The sequence below is a fragment of the Gymnoscopelus braueri genome, assembly GCF_963280865.1.
Source record: "Gymnoscopelus braueri genome assembly, chromosome: 8".
Taxonomy (NCBI): Eukaryota; Metazoa; Chordata; class Actinopteri; order Myctophiformes; family Myctophidae; genus Gymnoscopelus; species Gymnoscopelus braueri.
This window is the reverse complement of record NC_137609.1, coordinates 11,725,736-11,745,869: the sequence shown is the minus strand read 5'-3', so window position 1 is coordinate 11,745,869 and position 20,134 is coordinate 11,725,736. Positions and strand designations below refer to the sequence as shown.

Here is a 20,134-nt window from a genome sequence, read left to right as displayed (position 1 = left end):
TCGTAATGTTGTGTTAACGGGGCGGGGGTTGACGGACAAGCTTCAATAGAGAGCTGTGTGAACTCTAAAGCAGCCCCCCACCCCAGGTCAAATCTAGTCTTGGGACTGTGGCATGTGGGCACAGTGTGTCCAACCTGTGCAGGGTATTGAAACTGGTTCAACTCTTAAACTGAGTTTAAGAGTTGAACAAGCTTCAATCCACAAGTTTCCTACGGCATTGTGGGCATCACTTCCTGTCAATTTTCTCCAATCAAATCCATTCCAATCCAATGGAAGTGATGCCCACAACCCCTAGTAAACTTGTGGATAGAGAGCTGTGTAAACTTTAAAGCAGCCCCCCACACCTAGTCTCCACTGAAACTCTTTACCCCCCCTACCCTAGCTCTACTTAATCTTTTTCACCCTCCATCAACTCCAGCTTGTACTAATCTAAAACTCTAATGCCCCCCCCCTCCACCCTGTCAGCTGATTTATTCTAAAATACTCTATAGCGAAGGGAGATGTATAAACAGTCATCATGTTCTCTGTGTGATTTCACAGCATGTAATGAATGATGATCAAGTAGTTTACTTGGATCAACAGCTGCCAAAGTCTGAGTCTGGGTCACACTATATGCATGAAAGTGCCGTTCAAAACCTTTTGTTTCCCACTTCTGTATAGCAAACTTAGTTGTTGGTGTGTTTGTCATTTGACCCAGAAGTATGATGGATTTTATAAGCCCAAATTGGGGTTCACCATCTGGGTCGTAGGAGAGGAATACTGTCATGCCTGGTCTGTATTTAGTGCCCTTGAAGGTCACCCAGGCTGGCTCCAAAACCTCACTGAAAACAGGAAAATCTCTTAGATCCTTTTGGATTTCTTTAAATCCTTCTATGGAGGACAGAAAGGTGGTGGGCCCTGGGCCGACCTCCGTAGTGTGACTCAACACGGTGCCAGATAGAAAATTATAACATAGGTGCATCTGATGCCGATACGCCATTGTCTTGCAAATATTGCGGAAATTGCATGTGATGTGACTGACACGTTTGAAGAAGTTATGTTTTGCTTCAAACCGCATTGCCCAAAAGTGAATCAAGGGTCCCAGTTTTCTGATTGCTCGTGGGTAGTGAACCATGAAGTGGTGCTTTGGACGCAAATGTAATTGAGGAAAAAGTTCAAGGAAGAGGGAGTGATGCTCCTCAATGATCTTGGTCAAAAACAGTGTTGCAGCGATGGTAATAGAGGGAGAGAAGATGAACTCCATGCACAGTAGCAAGAGTAGGAGGAGTTCCCACTCCTCGTTTCCCTCGGGGATCAGGTCACCAATCATGGTGGGCAGTAGCCTAATAAGGAACCACGTTTGAGCTGCTGACTGCTGTCGTATATGATGAGGCATTAAACTGCATGTTAGCAGGCTTGTAGTTGTAATAATGAAGAGGAGGAGAAGAGACGTCAAGGTTTCCAGGTTCCAGAATCATTCAGTGTGTTTATTCAGCAAGAAACAGCATAACAGAGAACCAGGGAGCCAGGGGCAGAGCCCTGAGCTCCACACAGCCTCACGTCGTGTGAGACAGTACTAACTAATCATTTTAGAGTCACTGTTTTATACACTTGTAGGTAGCTTTACATTTGAATACAGACATGTGGGGTGTCAGAGAACCCCCCAACTCGTTTCATGTCTTTGATCAATTGGCCATCCTGCTGTCGAGGCATGTCCAGGAAGAGAAGACAAAGACCAGGCCAGTTGCCTCTCAGGTTATCAATAGAATATAAATCGCCGTTCACACCTGGCAGCAGGCTTCCTCTTAAACAACAGGTCAGCATTAACATCATATGAATAGCCCAGAATTGTAGACAGTCAGACTCCGTCTACAACACGGCTACTCCTGTGACTGTTGTAACATAACTTATCATTTATATATGGTGTTTACTTTAGCTTTAGTATATTTGTTCTAATAATAATCTGTTTTTACTTGCACACTGTCATATAAAATATAGCAAATAATACGACACTGCCGCATGGCCCCTTCCGGTCTGTTAAGATCATTTTTGCTAATCACAGAGGGCTTGTTAGCCTTGTCACAAAAGCCGTAATCGAAGCTTGTGAGTCTGAAGTTGATTTGGTCAAGTGTGACAAGTTTTTGCTCAATCAGAGTATTCAAGATGAGCTTGACCTCAAGGGGCCCTACTCCTTCTAAAATGTCATGCATAATGTCCGGTGCCACATTGTCAGTTACATGATAAAAAGAGAGATTGTTGAGATTGCTGTCTCTCTTCAACCCTGTGTCTGAAGGGCTTGCGAGTTCCAGATCTGCCTGATGGGTGTGTATTAGAGTCCTGCAGGCCCGCCAGAGCCCGCCCACGGCCCGGCCCGGCCCGCCAAAACGGGCCGGGCTTGGGCTGATTCTGTATTTGACACACGGGCCCAGGGCCGGGCTCGGGCTCACAGAACATTTTGCGCAGATAATTGATCATTGAAGCCCGGCCCGGCCCGGCCCGCCAAAACGGGCCGGGCTTGGGCTGATTCTGTATTTGACACACGGGCCCAGGGCCGGGCTCGGGCTGAATACCACGGGCCAGGGCCGGGCTCGGACTGTAAAATTGCGCCACCTATCGGGCCAGGGGCCGGGCCGGGCTGAATACCATGGGCCAGGGCCGGGCTTGGGCCCACATTCTCGGCCCGTGCAGGGCTCTAGTGTGTATATTACGCAGTTGTGCTGGATCTTCCAATGTCTGCTGCTCCGAGACACGTTTATGCACTCTGCACCACCGGCACATATGGTTAGTAGAGAAACTTTCGGTATAACCGAGGATGGCATTTAAGCCCAAGTTGTCCCCCACTACTTGGACAAGCGAGAACTTAACAACGCCTTGAAAAGTAGGGGTTTCAACGAGGATGCCTTCTTTCTCTAGAAACTGCAGCTCTGCAACAATGGGGCGCAGGACATCATCAAGATCATATGTTTTTGCATCATCTGATTTGTATACTGCACACAGGAAGTGCGACCGTAAACTTGAGAGCAGATCTGGTGGCAAGCTCTTGATCAGAAAGTAAATGAAGCCTAGCTTGTGTGTTCCAGTCTTTGATCCTGGAGGGTTGACTGTTTCACAGTCATCATTGTACATAATAAGTGGAATGGAAGTCTCTTTCAGGAAGAGTGGGTGTGTTTTGCAAAACTCCCCATCAAAGACATCCTGAAGGACTCCACCATCTCTTTGCTGCCAATCCAGCATTGCCTGTAAGATGCCAGGCATTTCAAGGACCTGTCCTAGAAGGTGTGTAAGTGGAACACGTTGAAACGTGTCAGGAACCGCGACTTGTTTCACAGTGCCGGTGGCAGAGTCCCTTCTCTGGACGTAGGAAACCTCGTCATGATGGAAAGTTTCCTCAACTGGTTCAATGAAGCCTCCTAATTTCACAAAATACTGCATCTGTTTATACTCAGTGTCTAGATCTCGGAAGGGCTCAGCACAGTCTTGGAACTCCACCATTAGCTGTTCTACCTCTGGGCTTTGATTATGTCCCAAACTACTGAAAACTGCCATGGTCCTTGATTGCAGTCTACCCACAATGTCAGAGATTAAACTAGAGGTCTGCTCAACAAACAAATGAATGCCAGACAATGTTTGCGAAGGCACAGACCTCAAATGAGCTAAAAAATGAGCTACCCGATCAGTAATGCCCTCTGGCTCAATCTCATCCCACTCCTCAACTCCCTCTCCTGGCTGGCCTTCAGCATTAAGGAACTCAGGCTGGACTGGATCTTGAGCGGGTACACTAAGCACTTCCTCAACATTTTCATGCTGCTGTAAGTGTCTTCGGAAAGATCGCATGTAGTTAAATGCTCTACCGCAGCCAATTTCACAACACTGGAAATAGTCTGCAGCATAATTAACATGATGTACCGCACGTAAATGGATAAAAAGACTTCTCCCATCCCCAGGAATTCGAGTTTTACATCCAAAGCAAACGTATCCCATGACTCATCTGAATTCTGAACTAAAAGGGCAAGCAGTGAAGGGTAACGTCTGTTTGTCAGTCCGTCCGTCTGAATTTTAATTTAGAACACGGTGACCGTGTATGCAACCGTATTACTTACAAATTCATTATGTCTCTTAATGAATTTTATCCTCTCGCCTATTCTAGGGATCAAGGTGGTGATGGTGTGAAGATCCAGGTACCCGAAGCTCTCTTCATCAATAGCCTCATCTGAAAGACAGAACACAAAATATTACTACAGTGACCATCCATATAAACCACAAGCTTTATAGAGGTCTAGGACTAAAACTGCAACTCATGAATAGATATTAGGGTCTGGGTGCCATAACAATGGATAATAAATTAATCCTATAGTATTAGACAAGGAATATTCAAGCCCACATCCTTTCTGGAAGTAGTGCAGCTGAACACCCAGTTCAGTTAATCAATTAATCCAATAGTAGTAGACCATACATGGGCAACTGCATGCCAGCACCTTAATTTAACGTGGCCCGCAGGTTGATTTGATTTCAGCTGTTACACTTGATTTCAGCTGCTTTAATTACTTCAGTCTGTACTAGTAGCTTAATGATTTGTACTAAAATTGTATTGTCTTTTTTTATGTCAAATGTATTTCATAAAGTTAGCATAAGTATTACTAAATGCATTTGAAATTATTAAATGCATTTGAAAATAAAGTAAAAATCTTACTTTTCAGGATTCAAAATTAGCAAAAGATGTAGAATTCTAATTTAAAAATAGCAGATCTACAAGCTCAAAACGTGTCACACTGCGACGCTTTTTGAGCTTGTAGATCTGCTATTTTTGCTACAGTATATATATATATATATATATATATATATATGCAATGTGGCTCTCTAGAGAGACTGGAAATATAGTGGCCCTCTCCATCATCAAAGTTGCCCACCCCTGTAGTAGACAGTAAACTACAGTAAACTACTACAGTTGAACTACAGTAAAGATATTTGAATCACAAGATGGATCACCCAGTGTTAAAAACTGAGGCATTGACAGCAAGCTACAGTGGCAAAATGGTCCCATTCATTTCCTATGCACAGAGCATATAGCAGGCACATAATGATGACAGGGGCTGAACCATAACACCAGTACAGTACCCATAAAATGAAGGCATGGAGATGACTTATAAATTAGCTTACCCCTGAACCTTTCTATCAGCCCTGGAAGCTGCCACTCGATCAACTTTGAGGTCACAAAATCGTCCATCCGGCCCAAAATCGTTGTTCGTATCAACCTGAAACATCAACACAAACAGAGTCCATTAAGAAAAAAACATACAACAACATGAAATAAGATTCAGTAGTGCAAACGTCTTTTCACTGTTTTAACATAACGGTTAGGTCTCAGTGGTGGAAAGTAACTAAGTACATTTACTTAAGTACTGTAATTAAGTAACATTTTGAGGTATTTGTACTTTACTTGAGTATTTCCAATTTCCAATACTTTTACTTCTACTCCACTACATCTCAGAGACAAATATTGTACTTTTACTCCACTACAATTATTTGAGAACTTTAGTTACTAGTTACTTTTCAGATATAAATTATTATATTATGAAACATACTTTAATCACTTTAGCCCTATTTTATACCTAGGCTATTTGAAAATAGCCGATCTACAAGCTCACAACGTGTCGCGCTGCTATTTTCAAATATTTTAGTGCTTTTACTTTTGGTACTTGAAGTACATTTTGATGCCAATACTTTTGTACTTTTACTCAAGTACATTTTTAATTCTGGACTTTTACTTGTAACAAAGTATTTCTATAATGCAGTATTGATACTTTTACTTAAGTAAAACATTTGAGTACTTTTTCCACCACTGGGTCTAACGTTAACGTTACCAAAGTTTTAGCCGACTTGGCGTCGGGAACAACAACGTCGAATTCGCACCGTAGCTAGCCCAAACTAGTCAGTATGTAGACTGGGATGAAGTTGCTTTGCAGGTTGCTGATCCGGTCTGGGTCTATACCGGATACGGAAACGTTTCAAGCATGCATGTGTGCGTGCAAATGACCGGATACAGTAGGCAGGCTCTAGACCGGAGCACACTCTTGATTGACGATAGAAACCAGGCTTCCCACGGGTGCTGTGGAAAGCCTGGTGAGCTAGCTAGCTGAGGCCTGCTAGCATGCAGAGGCTGGCTGATTCACAACCGCGCTTTCCCCTCCATAACACTCACTTGTGTGATATTGCATTAAAAGCCAAATTGACGAGTTAACTAACGTTGTCCTCCTAGCTACAATACATGACGCATTTCTCAAGTCATTTCGAGAAACTGGAGGCCTAAAGAGGAGCTAGTACCAGTTTCCCTGTAGAAAGACGACCCCCCCCTCCCCTTTTTTTGTACATATTTTTATTTTCTAATGCTTTTTTTGTGTATAATTTTTTATTTTCTCATGCCTTTTTTGTACATAGTGGTATATATTTTTTCCTCTGTATTCTTATGTTGATTTTTGAACTGTTTGGTTGCTACTATATATTATGTCTATCTTAACAATATGACGCTTTATATAATAATATCAAGTCAACTACATGGCAAAACAATGTATATTTAATGTATGTAATAAACCTTGCTTTGTACTGAATCGCGTCTCCTCACAGGAAATCTCTATGGGGGGGGGGAAAGGGCTTTCTATCTGTGGAACCACAAAATGGCTGCCACTGCGATGCATCTGGTCTGCTGCCCCCTAGCGTTGATCCACAGAAAGACACCAGTAGTACACAGACTGTTGAGTTTTATTGGTCACAGTTAGATTAAAGCATCACTTATAAACACTACATCTACACATCAAATGAAATGATTGTCAACCAACCCAACATGAGACGTTATCATTATCAAACACATTCACTCATTATGGATCTGATTTTATGTTATAGTCTGAAACACAAAGGTCAAAATATGAATTCATTATATGTGCATTAATTATGAATGCATTATGTTTGTAAATACTATTAAACATGTTTACAATCTGAGTCATCAGAACTTAGTGGACAGTAACAAAGCACATTTAGTTGAGTACTGTACTTAAGTACTGTACTTAAGTACAGTATCTGTACTTTACTAGTATTTGTTTTATTTCAAATACAAATATTATACTTTTGACTCCACTACAATTTTAGGAGACTCCTGCCACCCAAACGCACAATCATGAATTACCAATTAATATAGTTTTGACATTTTAAGGGGATTATTTCAAAATTTCAAATTACGTTATATAGTTTTGAATACTTAAATATCAACTTTCACTTGTAGTGGAGTAATATTTGACCAGGAAATTTGACCAGGAATATCTGTACTTTGACTCAAGTACTGGAGTTGAGTACTTTGTCCACCACCGTTCAAAACCAACCAATAGAACAAGGACCTACAGACAGACAGACAGACAGACAGACAAGACAGGTTCAGTAACTATTTGGATAATTAACTCTTTGACTGCCAGAGTATTTTCATAAAGTACTCCCCCAGTGCCAGCAATTTTCGTGTTTTTTTATTTTTATATTTTGAATTTTTCTCATGAAAATAATTTAAGGACACATAATGTAAAGACCCAGCACAATTCCGCCACTAGAGCGCAGCACATGACAGCTTGATCCATGTCGTTGGGTCTCTCTCACCCTTCTTCATAGATTAGACAAGGAAAAACATGAAAACGGATGTGACGTCCCCCCCATTGTTTTGATCGGCGAAAATTACGTTGTGATATACGACGGCGATGACTGATCGTCACCCAGACCATAGATTATAGAAGAGAACCGTTCCGTTTGTCCGTTATACCGTGTGAAACCCCGTTTATTTACCTATTTTGGACGAAAATGACTGGGGAAAAGAATCAAAAACCGGAAACGGAATCCAGGTCATGGAACCGGATGCAGATGTCCGTGAAGTAAGTGGAACTCGAGAATAACATTGAATATTAAGCAGCATAGCGCAATCAGAGATTAAACAATGAACGCGCGTCCAGCGCGTCGAGCGCGTCGACGGCCAACTGGACAAAGTAGCACTTGACGCGTTATCGCGTCGTCCGCAGTCAAAGAGTTAAGTAACAAAAAGTGATTTTTTTACTCTTCTTCATTAAGGACCTTTGACCCCATCCAGTGGGGTCCTACAGGCATCAAAACGGACCACCGTGGAAATGTCATAACGCAGCAGTGCACTGTGGTCTGTGCGTGATGATGTCATAATGCAGCAGTGCATTGTGGTCCGTGCGTGATGATGTCAAAATGCAGGATTGCATTGTGGTCTATGGTGATGACATAAGGCAGCAGTGCATTGTGGTCTGTGGAGATGTCATCAGGCAGCAGTGCATTGTGGTCCAGAGCCATACTTCTAAACTTTAAACTCATTCATGACTGTCCCTCCTAATTGGCTGACAGAAGGGACATTCAGATGAAATGTCACAATCAGTAAAACCATGCGCTGCTGTGATCTAAACAAATACAAGTACATTACTAAAACATAAATACAAATATCTACGTCAAATGATTTGATGTAAATAAAGGGAAAAACTAAACAAATACAAACAGTCAAACTACAAAATCATTAAAAAAAATAAGTAGTGCAATAATATGCAACAAGAAGGTAAGTCCATACATTTGGTCCAAGGAGGCTAAGCTAACCAGTTAGCCTCCAGTTAGCAACACTGTACATATGAGCTGAACACGGTACTGTTGAACCTCAATCGCCCTCTAGTGTCGAACCTCTAGTGTTTAATCTTTAGTGAGGAACTTCAAACATTCTCTGGGTTTTAGGTTTTAGAAACGTAAGAACTGAAACATAAGAACTGAACATTTCAGCCACATGCCATGTTTTTTTTTAATCTTCTGTAGTTTTTAAACTGAACTGGAAAACAAAACCGCATGAAAGAGTTTCATTATGTTTTCATGTTGTGACCATTTTGACCAATCAGGATGCAGATTGTAGATTTTGACATGGAAGCGTTTAGGAGGAGCTTTAACATTTGTGGCTGAAATGTCATTGGTGATCCAAACTGCCAATCACATCTAGCAGATAGGAGCTAAGAGATACAATCCTTCACCTACATTTACACTGTGTGTGTGTGTGTGTGTGTGTGTGTGTGTGTGTGTGTGTGTGTGTGTGTGTGTGTGTGTGTGTGTGTGTGTGTGTGTGTGCGCGTGCGAACGCGTGCGCGTGGTCTTCAGGATGACCTTCACCTGACCTCAAGGTCACAGAGGTCAGATGAGGATCTCCACCATGTCATTGTCCACTTCCTGTTGGGTGGGCGGAGCCTGTTGGGGATGGGATTGAACGGGAGCCCGCCTCTCCAGAGTACTGCTGTGGAACCCTGGGACATCTAAAAGAACACATGCACACACACAGACACAGACACACAGACACGCACACACAAGAACTAGTTAAACATCACTAGTGGCCTTTGGGGGGCACAAAAGGCCAAATGCCAGGTCAACAAGGCCATCGGATAAAACAATTATTTTTTATTAATTGAATTTAAGGGGTTACGAATGATTTAATTGTTAAATAGATAGTATAACTGTCAGCAAAATAAATAAACACAGCTTTTCAATATTTCTGAATTCAGAATGTCAGCAAGACACAGGTGTCTAAAAAACACATTGACAGGAAAGAAGCAAAGGAGAAAAGGGTGAAATCAGCTGGCACATCGGGATAGGGCATCAAGGCCACTGTGGCCTTAGGGTATATCGCTTAAAAAATTTTAGATCATTTTTTTAAGAGCATGAGGCCAAAACGAGGGGCAACGAGTCAACGACGGCCATGGCCTTCATGGCCGTCGTTGCCGTTGAGGTACTGGCTGGAAAGACGAGGTAAGCGCTTCTATCACTTCCTTGTTTACATTTTGTGGTGAGGCCGTCGGCGAGTCGCAGACAGTGTGAACACTCAAATCTCGTTGAGCGTTGTGAGGCACTGCGACGGGTCGCTCCAAGCATAAAATAAAGGCATTAAAACATTCTGAGCTGCTCCTTTGTAAATGTTTAAAGGATGGCTTCACCCATTTTCAACCTATCTTCATAATAGATCCTCACTAATGCTCCTGATAAAATTGTGTCATTTTTTTATACTTGGTCTGTCTCATAGGAGAGTTGTGTACACTTCAGACACCCGTCTACCAGTGACATCAAAGTTAGTTAGTTTTCTTCAATATTTCAATTTTTTTTTTATTAACGCGAGAACAATGGCTTCCATTAAAGCATGCCAACTTTCCAGGAATAGAAAGCCTGCAGTTTCTATTAGCTTGGATTCCCCATCGATGATGTCACTGGTAGACAGGTTTCTGAACGGTCCACAACCCTCCTCTGAGACACAGAGTGAGTAGACAAAAATGGTACCATATTATCATGAGCATTAGTGAGGACCAGTTCTGACAGGAGATGACAGGTTGAAAATGGGTGAAGTCGTCCTTTAACGTTTAATATTTAGTATTTAATGCTTAATGACCTGCGAGGCGGTCAGGGACGTAGACGGGACTGGGAGACGAGAGGCGAGCGGGCAGCGTCATGCTGCTCTGTTTGCTGCAGTCTGGGTTCTGATGTTGGTTCTGCTGCTGGTTCTTGTCCGTCTGGGTGCAGCTGTCTCGGCTGCCCGTCTTGGAGTGTCCAGATGTCATGGGAGTGGACGACAGGACGGACGCCATGGCGGTGGACATCGGCGTGGACGGCAGGACCGGAGACGGAGACGAAGAGATGGACCCTGTCCTCAGAGAGTCTGTACGGAACTCTGGACCCAACAGAACCCCTGAAGTAGAACCAGCATAATGAATTAAACACTGGACCCAAAAGAACCCCTGAAGTAGAACCAGCACAATGAATTAAAAACTGGACCTATAGAACCCCTGAAGTAGAACCAGCATAATGAATTAAACACTGGACACAACTTTTGAAACAATATATATAGAGTCAGCAACCCGAACGTGGGTTTGATCCACTGTTTGGGAAACAGTGAGCTAGAGTCTTATTTAACCCATTAGGACCTGAGATCGATTCTACAAATGCCTTATAAATCAGTAGTTCTCAAACTTTTTTGTTCCAAGGACCCCCAAAATGTATTTGGTCGCGGACCCCCACCTGAAAATGTTTTGTGCCAGGGACCCCCAGAAGAGAAGATTTGTGTAAAAAAAAGTTATTTAAAAAAATCAAACATGTACGCGCTGTGAGCTTGTATATATTTGAGAACCGCTATATATATAACTAAAATCTAAAATGACACAGATGATTTCCCGGTTTGAATGGGTTAAAGTAACTAGCAGTAGAGTAACTCACCCAGACTACCTTTCCAACTGGAATCTCTGCGTTCCTCAGTGATGGGTGAGCTGCTCAGACCCAGGTTGTGCGACAGCAGCCCAGAGCTCCCTGTGCTCCCCGTGTTGGAGATGGACATGAGGGATTTGGACGGGCGCATGGCGGAGGTGGCGCTGTCACCCTTGTTGGGGTCCTTCCTGGAGCGCTGGTGGAGCACCTTGATCATCGCATCTTTCTCTATGATCTGAGCATGAAGATTCTTTATTCTAGAGGGAGAGAGACATAGAGAGAGAGGGAGAGAGAGACAGACAGAGAGAGGGTTCATCACATTTACTCCGATCTTGATCCGTGTGGGACAAAGTACTCAAATCCAGTACTTGAGTGTAAGTATAGATACTCCTGGTCAAATATTACTCAAATAGAGGGCGCCGCTGGCTTAGCGGTTAAGGTGCATACCACATATAGGCTCTAATGCAACTTGACAGCGAGTCGTGGGTTTGAGTCCCGAGCCCGGCAACCTTTGCTGCGTGTCACTCCCCATCTAGCTCTCTCCCAGTTTCCTGTCTATTTCTACTGTGTACTATCAAAGGCAGAAAAGCCCCCAAAAATATATTTACTCTCTACTACAAGTGAAAGCTGCTCTGACACATTTGTGCTTGCTTTTTTTTTTTTTTGGCTAAAAGGAAACACAAAAAAGTCCTAGGGTTTCCATTGTGGTCCTATGAATACATGTCATCAACAAATACAAATAGCTATATTTACAGAGGAGAAAAAGGAAAATCGGGACGGCAGTTTCAAGGGGATTTAATATCTATCTCCCTTGTAGTTTTCTGACAGATGCTTTTTCAGGCCAGTTTAGAAAGAAACCAGTGATTCACATCCTGTAATGGATGGTGTCAGGGCATTCCACATTGGTGGGAGAGTAGTAAAATACATGTTAAATGTGGGGGGTACCAGATCGTAAGCACTCCCTCTGGTGTTGTGACTGTTGGTGTCACTCACTCTGGAGAAGTAGTTAAGACAGGTATGAGGGAATTGATCCTCTGACTATCTTAAATACCAATCCCATTGATATTTGCTTAAAGGGCAAGACCACTTTGGTAGAGGCTTGGGTTGTGTAGTTACCTTGCCATGATGTAACAACAAAGGTGGACAAGAAATCAAAAATAATTTCTTCATTGACTAGAAATTGATAATTTAAAATATGCTCCACATTGACTTACATTGTACAGTGAAGAGGCTCAGGAGGAGATCTTTTAGCCTGTAAACGAACTAAATCACTAAACCTAGTACTGTTTTTTTATATATATAAATGTCAACTTCCTATTGATTTTGCTATTTTTATTAGGAAGACAACCCGGACTGGATCTGCGGATCTGGATCTTCAAATAGTAAAATCAATAGGAAGTTGAGAGAAATTTCTTGTCCACCTTTGGAGTTACATCATGGCAAGGTAACTACAGTACACAACCCAAACCTCTACCAGGTTTGGTCTTGCCCTTTAACACCGTCTTCTACCCTGAGCCATCCTAAACTATCAAAGTGAGTTGGAATTAGGCTAGTAATGGGCTTTAGGCTGATTAGTAGTTGTATCAGTTTGTTTTGGGAGGTCTGAAGTTTAGTTTTTAGTAACATTGAGTCATAAGTTTAGTTCTGTGTGTGTGTGTGTGTGTGTGTGTGTGTGTGTGTGTGTGTGTGTGTGTGTGTGTGTGTGTGTGTGTGTGTGTGTGTGTGTGTGTGTGCGTGTGCGTGCTTTACCTGCTCTCCATGTCCAGACATCTCCTATTGGCCATCAGGATTTCTTCTTCTTCTTTCTGAATTCTGGCCTCCACTGAGGTGTCATAACTGCTACTGGTGGAGTGGCATATCATCGAGGAAATAGACGTATCCCTGGAGACCAAACAGGAAGTGAGTGTATTGATCCATTAAAATGTTCCGTCTAATAATAGGACATGACCCCCCAAAATAATCATATATGAACTGGAGACCCCCAACCCTGACAAGCACTTGGAATTGTAGGAGTTGAGGCATTACATTTAGTTTGACTCGGTTCCACAGATAAATATTGAGAAAATAGCAGATGTACAAGCTCACAACGCCTCACAACACAAGGCGCTGTGAGCTTGTATATCTGCTATTTTAACAATATTTATTTATTTCTTAGGTAATTTGACAATTTGGGCTTTTTTTTTAATAGTATAGTTTGATGGTTACTTTTCACACAGTAACCTAATGGTCTTCTTTTTTTCTCCTCTTCATTGTAGAGGTATTAACACATTGACTGCCAGCATTAAAACATCGCTTTTCATCCCCATGCCAGAGTTTTTTTTACCTTATATTTACGATCCACGGAGAGTCGACCCACGGGCGCCGCGGTGTGTAAACAGATGTAAACAATGGGTGTCTGGGGGGGAGGGTCTCCTCTATCCACCAGAACAAAAAATGTGTAACCGCGATCGGCCATTTTGTTGCCACCGGCCGTTGAATAAGGCTTGTTTTCACAAAAAAAAAATTTTCCTACAACTTTTAACATAGGAGTGGAACATAGGAAGTGTCATTTTTTGGTATGATGTTATACATCCGTCCATTCCTTCTTTCAGAGTCTAGGGATCACCGACCCACAGGTTGAGAACCACTGGGTTAAGTGGTTCATATGATTATTATTATGTTCATGATTACCTCTGTGTGGCTACAGAAGCAGCGGCGTCCAGTGCAAACTGCCTCATGACGCTCTCCTCCAGGTACTTCTGCTCCCACTTGGTCATGTCGGCCTCCAGAGCCAGGATCCTCTCCTCCTTCTCCCGGACGTGCTCCATCAGCGCCGTGGCCGAGTACTCTGTGGCTGCACCCCCCGCCTGACTGACCCCCCGCTGCACATGCACACGCACACACACACACACGTTTGTATTGCTGCACTTGTGAGGAAGTCAACATTTTAGGACAGCAATTTTATGTATGCCATTTTGAAAAATATCGGGTATTTTTAACTGTATAAGCCTGCAATTTTTTCTGTGTGTGACGTCTGCGCAGTACAGGGCCGGTTCTGATCCAATTGCCGTCCAAGGCAAGCTTTCTGTGTGTGTGCATGTGTGTGTGTGTGTACCTGCTGGTTGCGTAGGCTCTCCAGCTCTCTCTCCAGCCTGGTCCGCAGTCTGTGCTCCAGCTGTTCTCTCTTCTCACAGGCAGCCTGCAGCTGAGCCAGAGCCTGCTGCATGCGCTCCACCTTCTCTACGTACACCTGCTTCTTCTTCAGCTGCACACACACACACACACACACACACACACACACACACACACACACACACACAGGTTTGTATAAGTATTCTCAACATTTTAAGACAGTGATTTTGTGAATGCCATTTTTTATTTGGTATTTTTAACCATAAGCCTGAAGCTGAAAAATAGCAGAACTACAAGCCCACAAGGCGTCACGCTACAACGTGTTGTTAGCTTGTACATCAGCTATCTTTTGGTGCACGACACAGGCACGCAACCAAGTATAAATCGGGTATAACTCTAATCCCTAAACCTGTAAACGTAAAACAAAAACTAAAAGTTAAACCATAAAACACATGTTTTTCTTGTGAGGACCACAATCCTCACAATGTCTATTTCTCACATTCTACTATGCTTGTGGGGATATTTGGTCCTCTCTCTCTCTCTCTCACACACACACACACACACACACACACACACACACACACACACACACACACACACACACACACACACACACACACACACACACACACACACACACACACACACACACACACACTAATTACTTCATAAAAGTAGCTCAGAAAACCACAGTGGACCTGAAGCTGAACAGTTCTTATCTACCACCACCAGGGGGCAGAATGGCACAAACATTTGAAATAAACTCATTTTATACTGAATCTACTGTAATGCTTAGCTCCCAGTACAACAGTATTACAATGTGGTAGTATTTAATCTAAGTAAAACACATAGTGGTTCTCAAAGTGAGGTCCGAGGATCCTCTGGGTTACTTGAGGGGGTTCCAAATGGACCCCTTACAGGTCTGTAACTCTGACAGTGTACAAATGGAACCAAATGGGTCCATTTGGTGCACTGTTATGGTGGTCCTTGAAATTAAAAAAAAGTTTGAGAAGTTTGAGACATATAGAATCCTCTTCCTCCAGTTCGGCTACTCTGGTCTGGGATCTTCTTACCTCTTCTTCCAGTTTGACTACTTTGGCCTGAGCGTTGTTCAGGGCCTGGTCTCGGATCTCGATGTGTCTCCTCTGGTCCTCAGTCTGAGAGCGAAGAGCGTTGAGTTCCATCTCTACCTTCTCCTTCTCCCTGACCACCTCTTTATCTGCACGCACGCGCATGCACCCACACACACACACACACACACACACACACACACACACACACACATACACACGCACAATACACAGACATAATGCAGGCTTACAGATTAGGAGGGGACATTTAAATAGTTGACCACTAATTGTAAACTACTGTTTAGGTGGGACTAATTCACCCCAAACTAAATACAACTCATTTAAATATAAGATTAATATTGTAAATAATAATTATAACATACAGAACTCTAGTTGTGTTTTCCAGCAGTTCTTACACTAGATTTAGCACATTCATAACACATTAATTGATTCATTAATTAGTTCTACAACTTGCGTTTCATTCTAACGTTGGACGTCCCTGCTTTGATGTGACATCTGAACTGTCTTCTATATGCAGAACTAATGACATCTGAACGATGATACTACCATCCATGATACTAACATCAAAACAAGCAGCAGTGTAAGGCTTAAGTCTCATTTTCTAGGAAAACACACAGAAAACATTTCCACAAAGAGAGATAACACTGTTTCACTTTATTTGAACTCTCTTGCAGTCAGTCTGTCTGTCTGTGAGACGACTGCTGGCTTCACTGTGTTCAAGTAGTTAACTCATTCAGTGCCAAACTTATTTCTGGCTTTATCACCCCTGTGCCAAGGCCAAAAATACATTGTAAAAAAAAAGTGCTTAGGAGCCGAGATACAGCCTTTTTCAGTAAGAAGTTAAACAAGAAGTGAATGGAGCAGCAAATCTTCAAATCATCATATCTTGGGTTCTGCAAAAAAAAAATTAAAAAAAAAAAAAATAATTAAAAAAAATTATGACGTCGGCGACGTCATTGGCACTCTGGGCTTATAAAAACGTGACGTCGGCGACGTCATTGGCACTGAATGAGTTAAGATATTGGCTGCAATAAATAAAAAATCCTTCCGGGCACTACACGTGTACATCTACAAAAACATCTTAATACACACAATGTAAACGTGTGTGTGTGTGTGTGTGTGTGTGTGTGTGTGTGTGTGTGTGTGTGTGTGTGTGTGTGTGTGTGTGTGTGTGTGTGTGTGTGTGTGTGTGTGTGTGTGTGTGTGCGCGTGCGCGTGTGCGTGTGTGTGTGTGTGTGTGTGTTACTCACTCTGTGTGAGCAGTTGTGAGATGGTTTTGCGGTTGTCTTCAGATCCGTCACATTCTTTAATAGCCAGTTGCTTATTGGCTGTTTCCATCCGCTCTGTAATGACATCACAATGACATCACAACTACTGTCATGACATTACATTACATTACAGTCATTTAGCAGACGCTTTTATCCAAAGCGACTTACAATAAGTGTATTCAACATAGGTAGGGAACGAAAACTACTAATCACCAGAAGTCTTTAGTGCATTTTCTGCAAAAACAAGCAACCAAGAGTATACCTAGCGCTAAGGTAAAAGTGCAATATATCAGCTGACATCACAATCATCGCATCACAACTACATCAAATAAAACTGACATACATTCAGTCGACTAACACCGACCGTTCAACCTTGCCAAATATCGCTGACCAATTTCATCCAATCAGGAGAGAGAACTCAGGGGTGTACTGGAGGTGGGGCGAGGTGGAGCCTCCACTAGTTGCCCGCACATGCATGTACATGCACGTGCGCACCTCGCGCATCGATCAAAAACAACCATTCACACCTCTTACAAAAGCTGCAGAGTGTGTAAACAGTGTGAATGAACATAGGAATGACCCTGTCTGGATGCATATCAATGGTCCATTGTGTGACCTGCTAAGTACTGCATTACATTGCTGGTTCCTGGGGGTCATTAGCTGATTTTGTTTGTAACTGCATTACATTGCTGGTTCCTGGGGGTCATTAGCTGATTTTGTTTGTAATTATATCAGCAAAATCTGTTTCACCACATAAACCCTAATTTTATACTAAAAAGTAGGCGATCCACAAGGTTGTTGAAAATTTGTGAAATTGTTGAATACTTTTGAACATTTTGAACATAAAGCAGTGACAGACAGACAGACAGACAGATACAGTAGATAGATTTAGATTAACAGTCCTTGAATGAAGTGTTGTGAACAAACACAGCAATATGATTTGTTCAATAGTTGTAACAATTTACAAAGCACGAAACCAAAAAGTGATTTTTGTGGAGCTGACGGATACGATTCCATTCCATCTGGACCAAATCCAAGATGTTTTCCTTCTTTCTTCCTCTCTGTCTGTTTCTCTCTCCCCCTCTCTCTCTCTCTCATCTCCTCTCTCTCCTCTTCTCTCTCTCTCTCTCTCTCTCTCTCTCTCTCTCTCTCTCTCTCTCTCTCTCTCTCTCTCTCTCTCTCTCTCTCTCTCTCTCTCTCTCTCTCTCTCTCTTCTCTCTCTCTCTCTCTCTCTCTCTCTCTCTCTCTCTCTCTCTCTCTCTCTCTCTCTCTCTCTTCCTGTGGGAGACGGTTGCCGGGCAGAATCTCCACAACAGAAAGTAAACACATTTTTTTTTAAAGTGTTTAAAAACACCAGAACCTTTGGATGAAAAACAGAGATTACACCCAAAACATTCTTCTGTGTGTGTGACATTCTTCTGTGTGTGTGTCATTCTTCTGTGTGTGTGTGTGTGTGTGTGTGTGTGTGTGTGTGTGTGTGTGTGTGTGTGTGTGTGTGTGTGTGTGTGTGTGTGTGTACTACTTGTATAACTATACTTGTGAGGGCCAAACTTCTCCACAACTATAGTAGAATTTGACAAATAGACATTGCAAGGACACATTTCCTGGTCCTCACAAGACAGTGGTTGTTTTTATGGCAAAAACAATGATTTGGGGAGTTAAGGTCGTTTCAGACGGGGAGCGGTTCTTGAGGCGTTCTCGCTCAGATCAGCGGGGATCGTGCCGCGATCATTGTTTTGTCCTCCTGTGCGTAGAGGGGGAAAAAAAAGCTGACCACTATCCAGCTCTTGCCGCCCGTAAAGCCTGTAAAGCAATTAAGTCAATTTAAGTACAAGAATTTCTAGGTATGTTTACTTTGCTGAAGTATTTCCAATTTTCAGTACTTTTACTTCTACTCCACTACATCTATAAAATGAGGCAAATATTGTACTTTTACTCCACTCCAATTATTTGAAAACTTTAGTTACTAGTTACTTTGTAGATTTGATAATTAGTTATTACAAAACATACATTAACCACTTCAGCCTTTTATACATTTCGGCCATTTGAAAATAGCCGATCTACAAGCTCACAATGCGTAGCGATGCGACGCATTGTGAGCTTGTGGATCTGCTATTTTCAAAGGATTTTTATGCATTTTATACAATATTTTAAACATATATTTGAAAACTTGTGAAACGGGACATTCTGCACAACGAGTACTCTTCCTTTTGATAATTTAAATACATTTTGATACCATTACTTTTGTACTTTTACTCAAGTAAATTTTGAATTCCGGACTTTTACTTGTAACAGAGTATTTCTACATTGCAGTATTGATACTTTTACTTAAGTAAAAAATGTGAGTACTTTTTCCACCACTGCCCGCGGGCGTGTGCACAAACGAGCACGAGCGTGAGAATTTCACGGGACCGCGGCCCTCAACTTCTCTGCGCGTCCCAAATAATTGCCCGCCTCTCATTGAAAATGAATTACTATGGCGCGTCAATCGCTCCCCGTCTGAAACGACCTTTAGGCTTACAAGGCTGGGCTGGGTTAGAGGTCAGGGGTTAGGTCTAGGGGTCGGATAGATACGTTTTGAACCTGGAATTACATCGAACTGAAAATAGACGATCTTACAAGCTCACAACGAGTTGCAGCGCACAATCTCAGTATAGCAACACAAACGTGTTTGCGTGAGTGTGTGTGTGTGTGTTTGGTTTGTGTGTTTTACCTCGGAGGTCTCTGTTGAAGTCATGTAATCTCCTGACTTCCAGCTCCAGTTTGTTTCTCATGGTTTTCTCCAAAGCTTCTCTCTTAGTCGACGACTTGGCCAAGTTCTCATAGGCCTCCCGACACCAACTGGATCTCTGTCTCCAACTGGAGGGAGGGGAGGGGAGGGGAGGAGGAGGAGAGGAGAGAGGAGAGGAGAGGAGAGGAGAGGAGAGAGAGGAGAGGAGAGGAGAGGAGAGGAGAGGAGAGGAGAGGAGAGAGGAGATCAATGTAAACATTTTTTATCAATTATTTCTTGTGCTTCACTTAACCCATTAAGACCTGAGACTGATTCTACAAATGTCTTCTAAATCCCAACAGTTTAAAAAAAGAAAACGTATGTTGCTATATATCAGTGGTTCTCAAACTTTTTCATAATAGTCAAGGACCCCCCAAAATTATATGTATTTGGCCGCGGACCCCCATCTCAAAATATTTTGTTCCAGGGACCCCAATAAGCAAAGATTTGAGTAAAAAAAAATCGCTTTAAAATAATATATTATTCAAAGATTTGTACTCGTTTTCAAGATTTTCTAAAATAGCAGATCTACAAGCTCGCCGCGCTACGAGCTTGTATATCTGCTATATCTGCGACAAAACATCAGTTCAGGAACATAAAATAAGACATATCACAGGTATTATCACATGTTTTGTGATCACTGTTTTTTTTTA

At 42.4% G+C, this 20,134-nt stretch overlaps 1 protein-coding gene across 1 annotated transcript in view; it reads right to left on the bottom strand.

The window, feature by feature from the left end:
- Positions 1–6,717: 6,717 nt before the first annotated feature.
- LOC308091100 (angiomotin-like) overlaps positions 6,718–20,134 on the bottom strand; it is a 53,934-nt gene continuing 40,517 nt past the window's right edge. The window contains 10 exon segments of the mRNA XM_080436440.1: positions 6,718–9,311; positions 10,433–10,729; positions 11,254–11,498; positions 12,991–13,122; positions 13,912–14,102; positions 14,336–14,485; positions 15,426–15,571; positions 16,694–16,786; positions 19,425–19,542; positions 19,544–19,570. Coding sequence (XP_080292566.1) covers positions 9,193–9,311; positions 10,433–10,729; positions 11,254–11,498; positions 12,991–13,122; positions 13,912–14,102; positions 14,336–14,485; positions 15,426–15,571; positions 16,694–16,786; positions 19,425–19,542; positions 19,544–19,570 — 1,518 coding nt within the window. The 3' untranslated portion in view covers positions 6,718–9,192.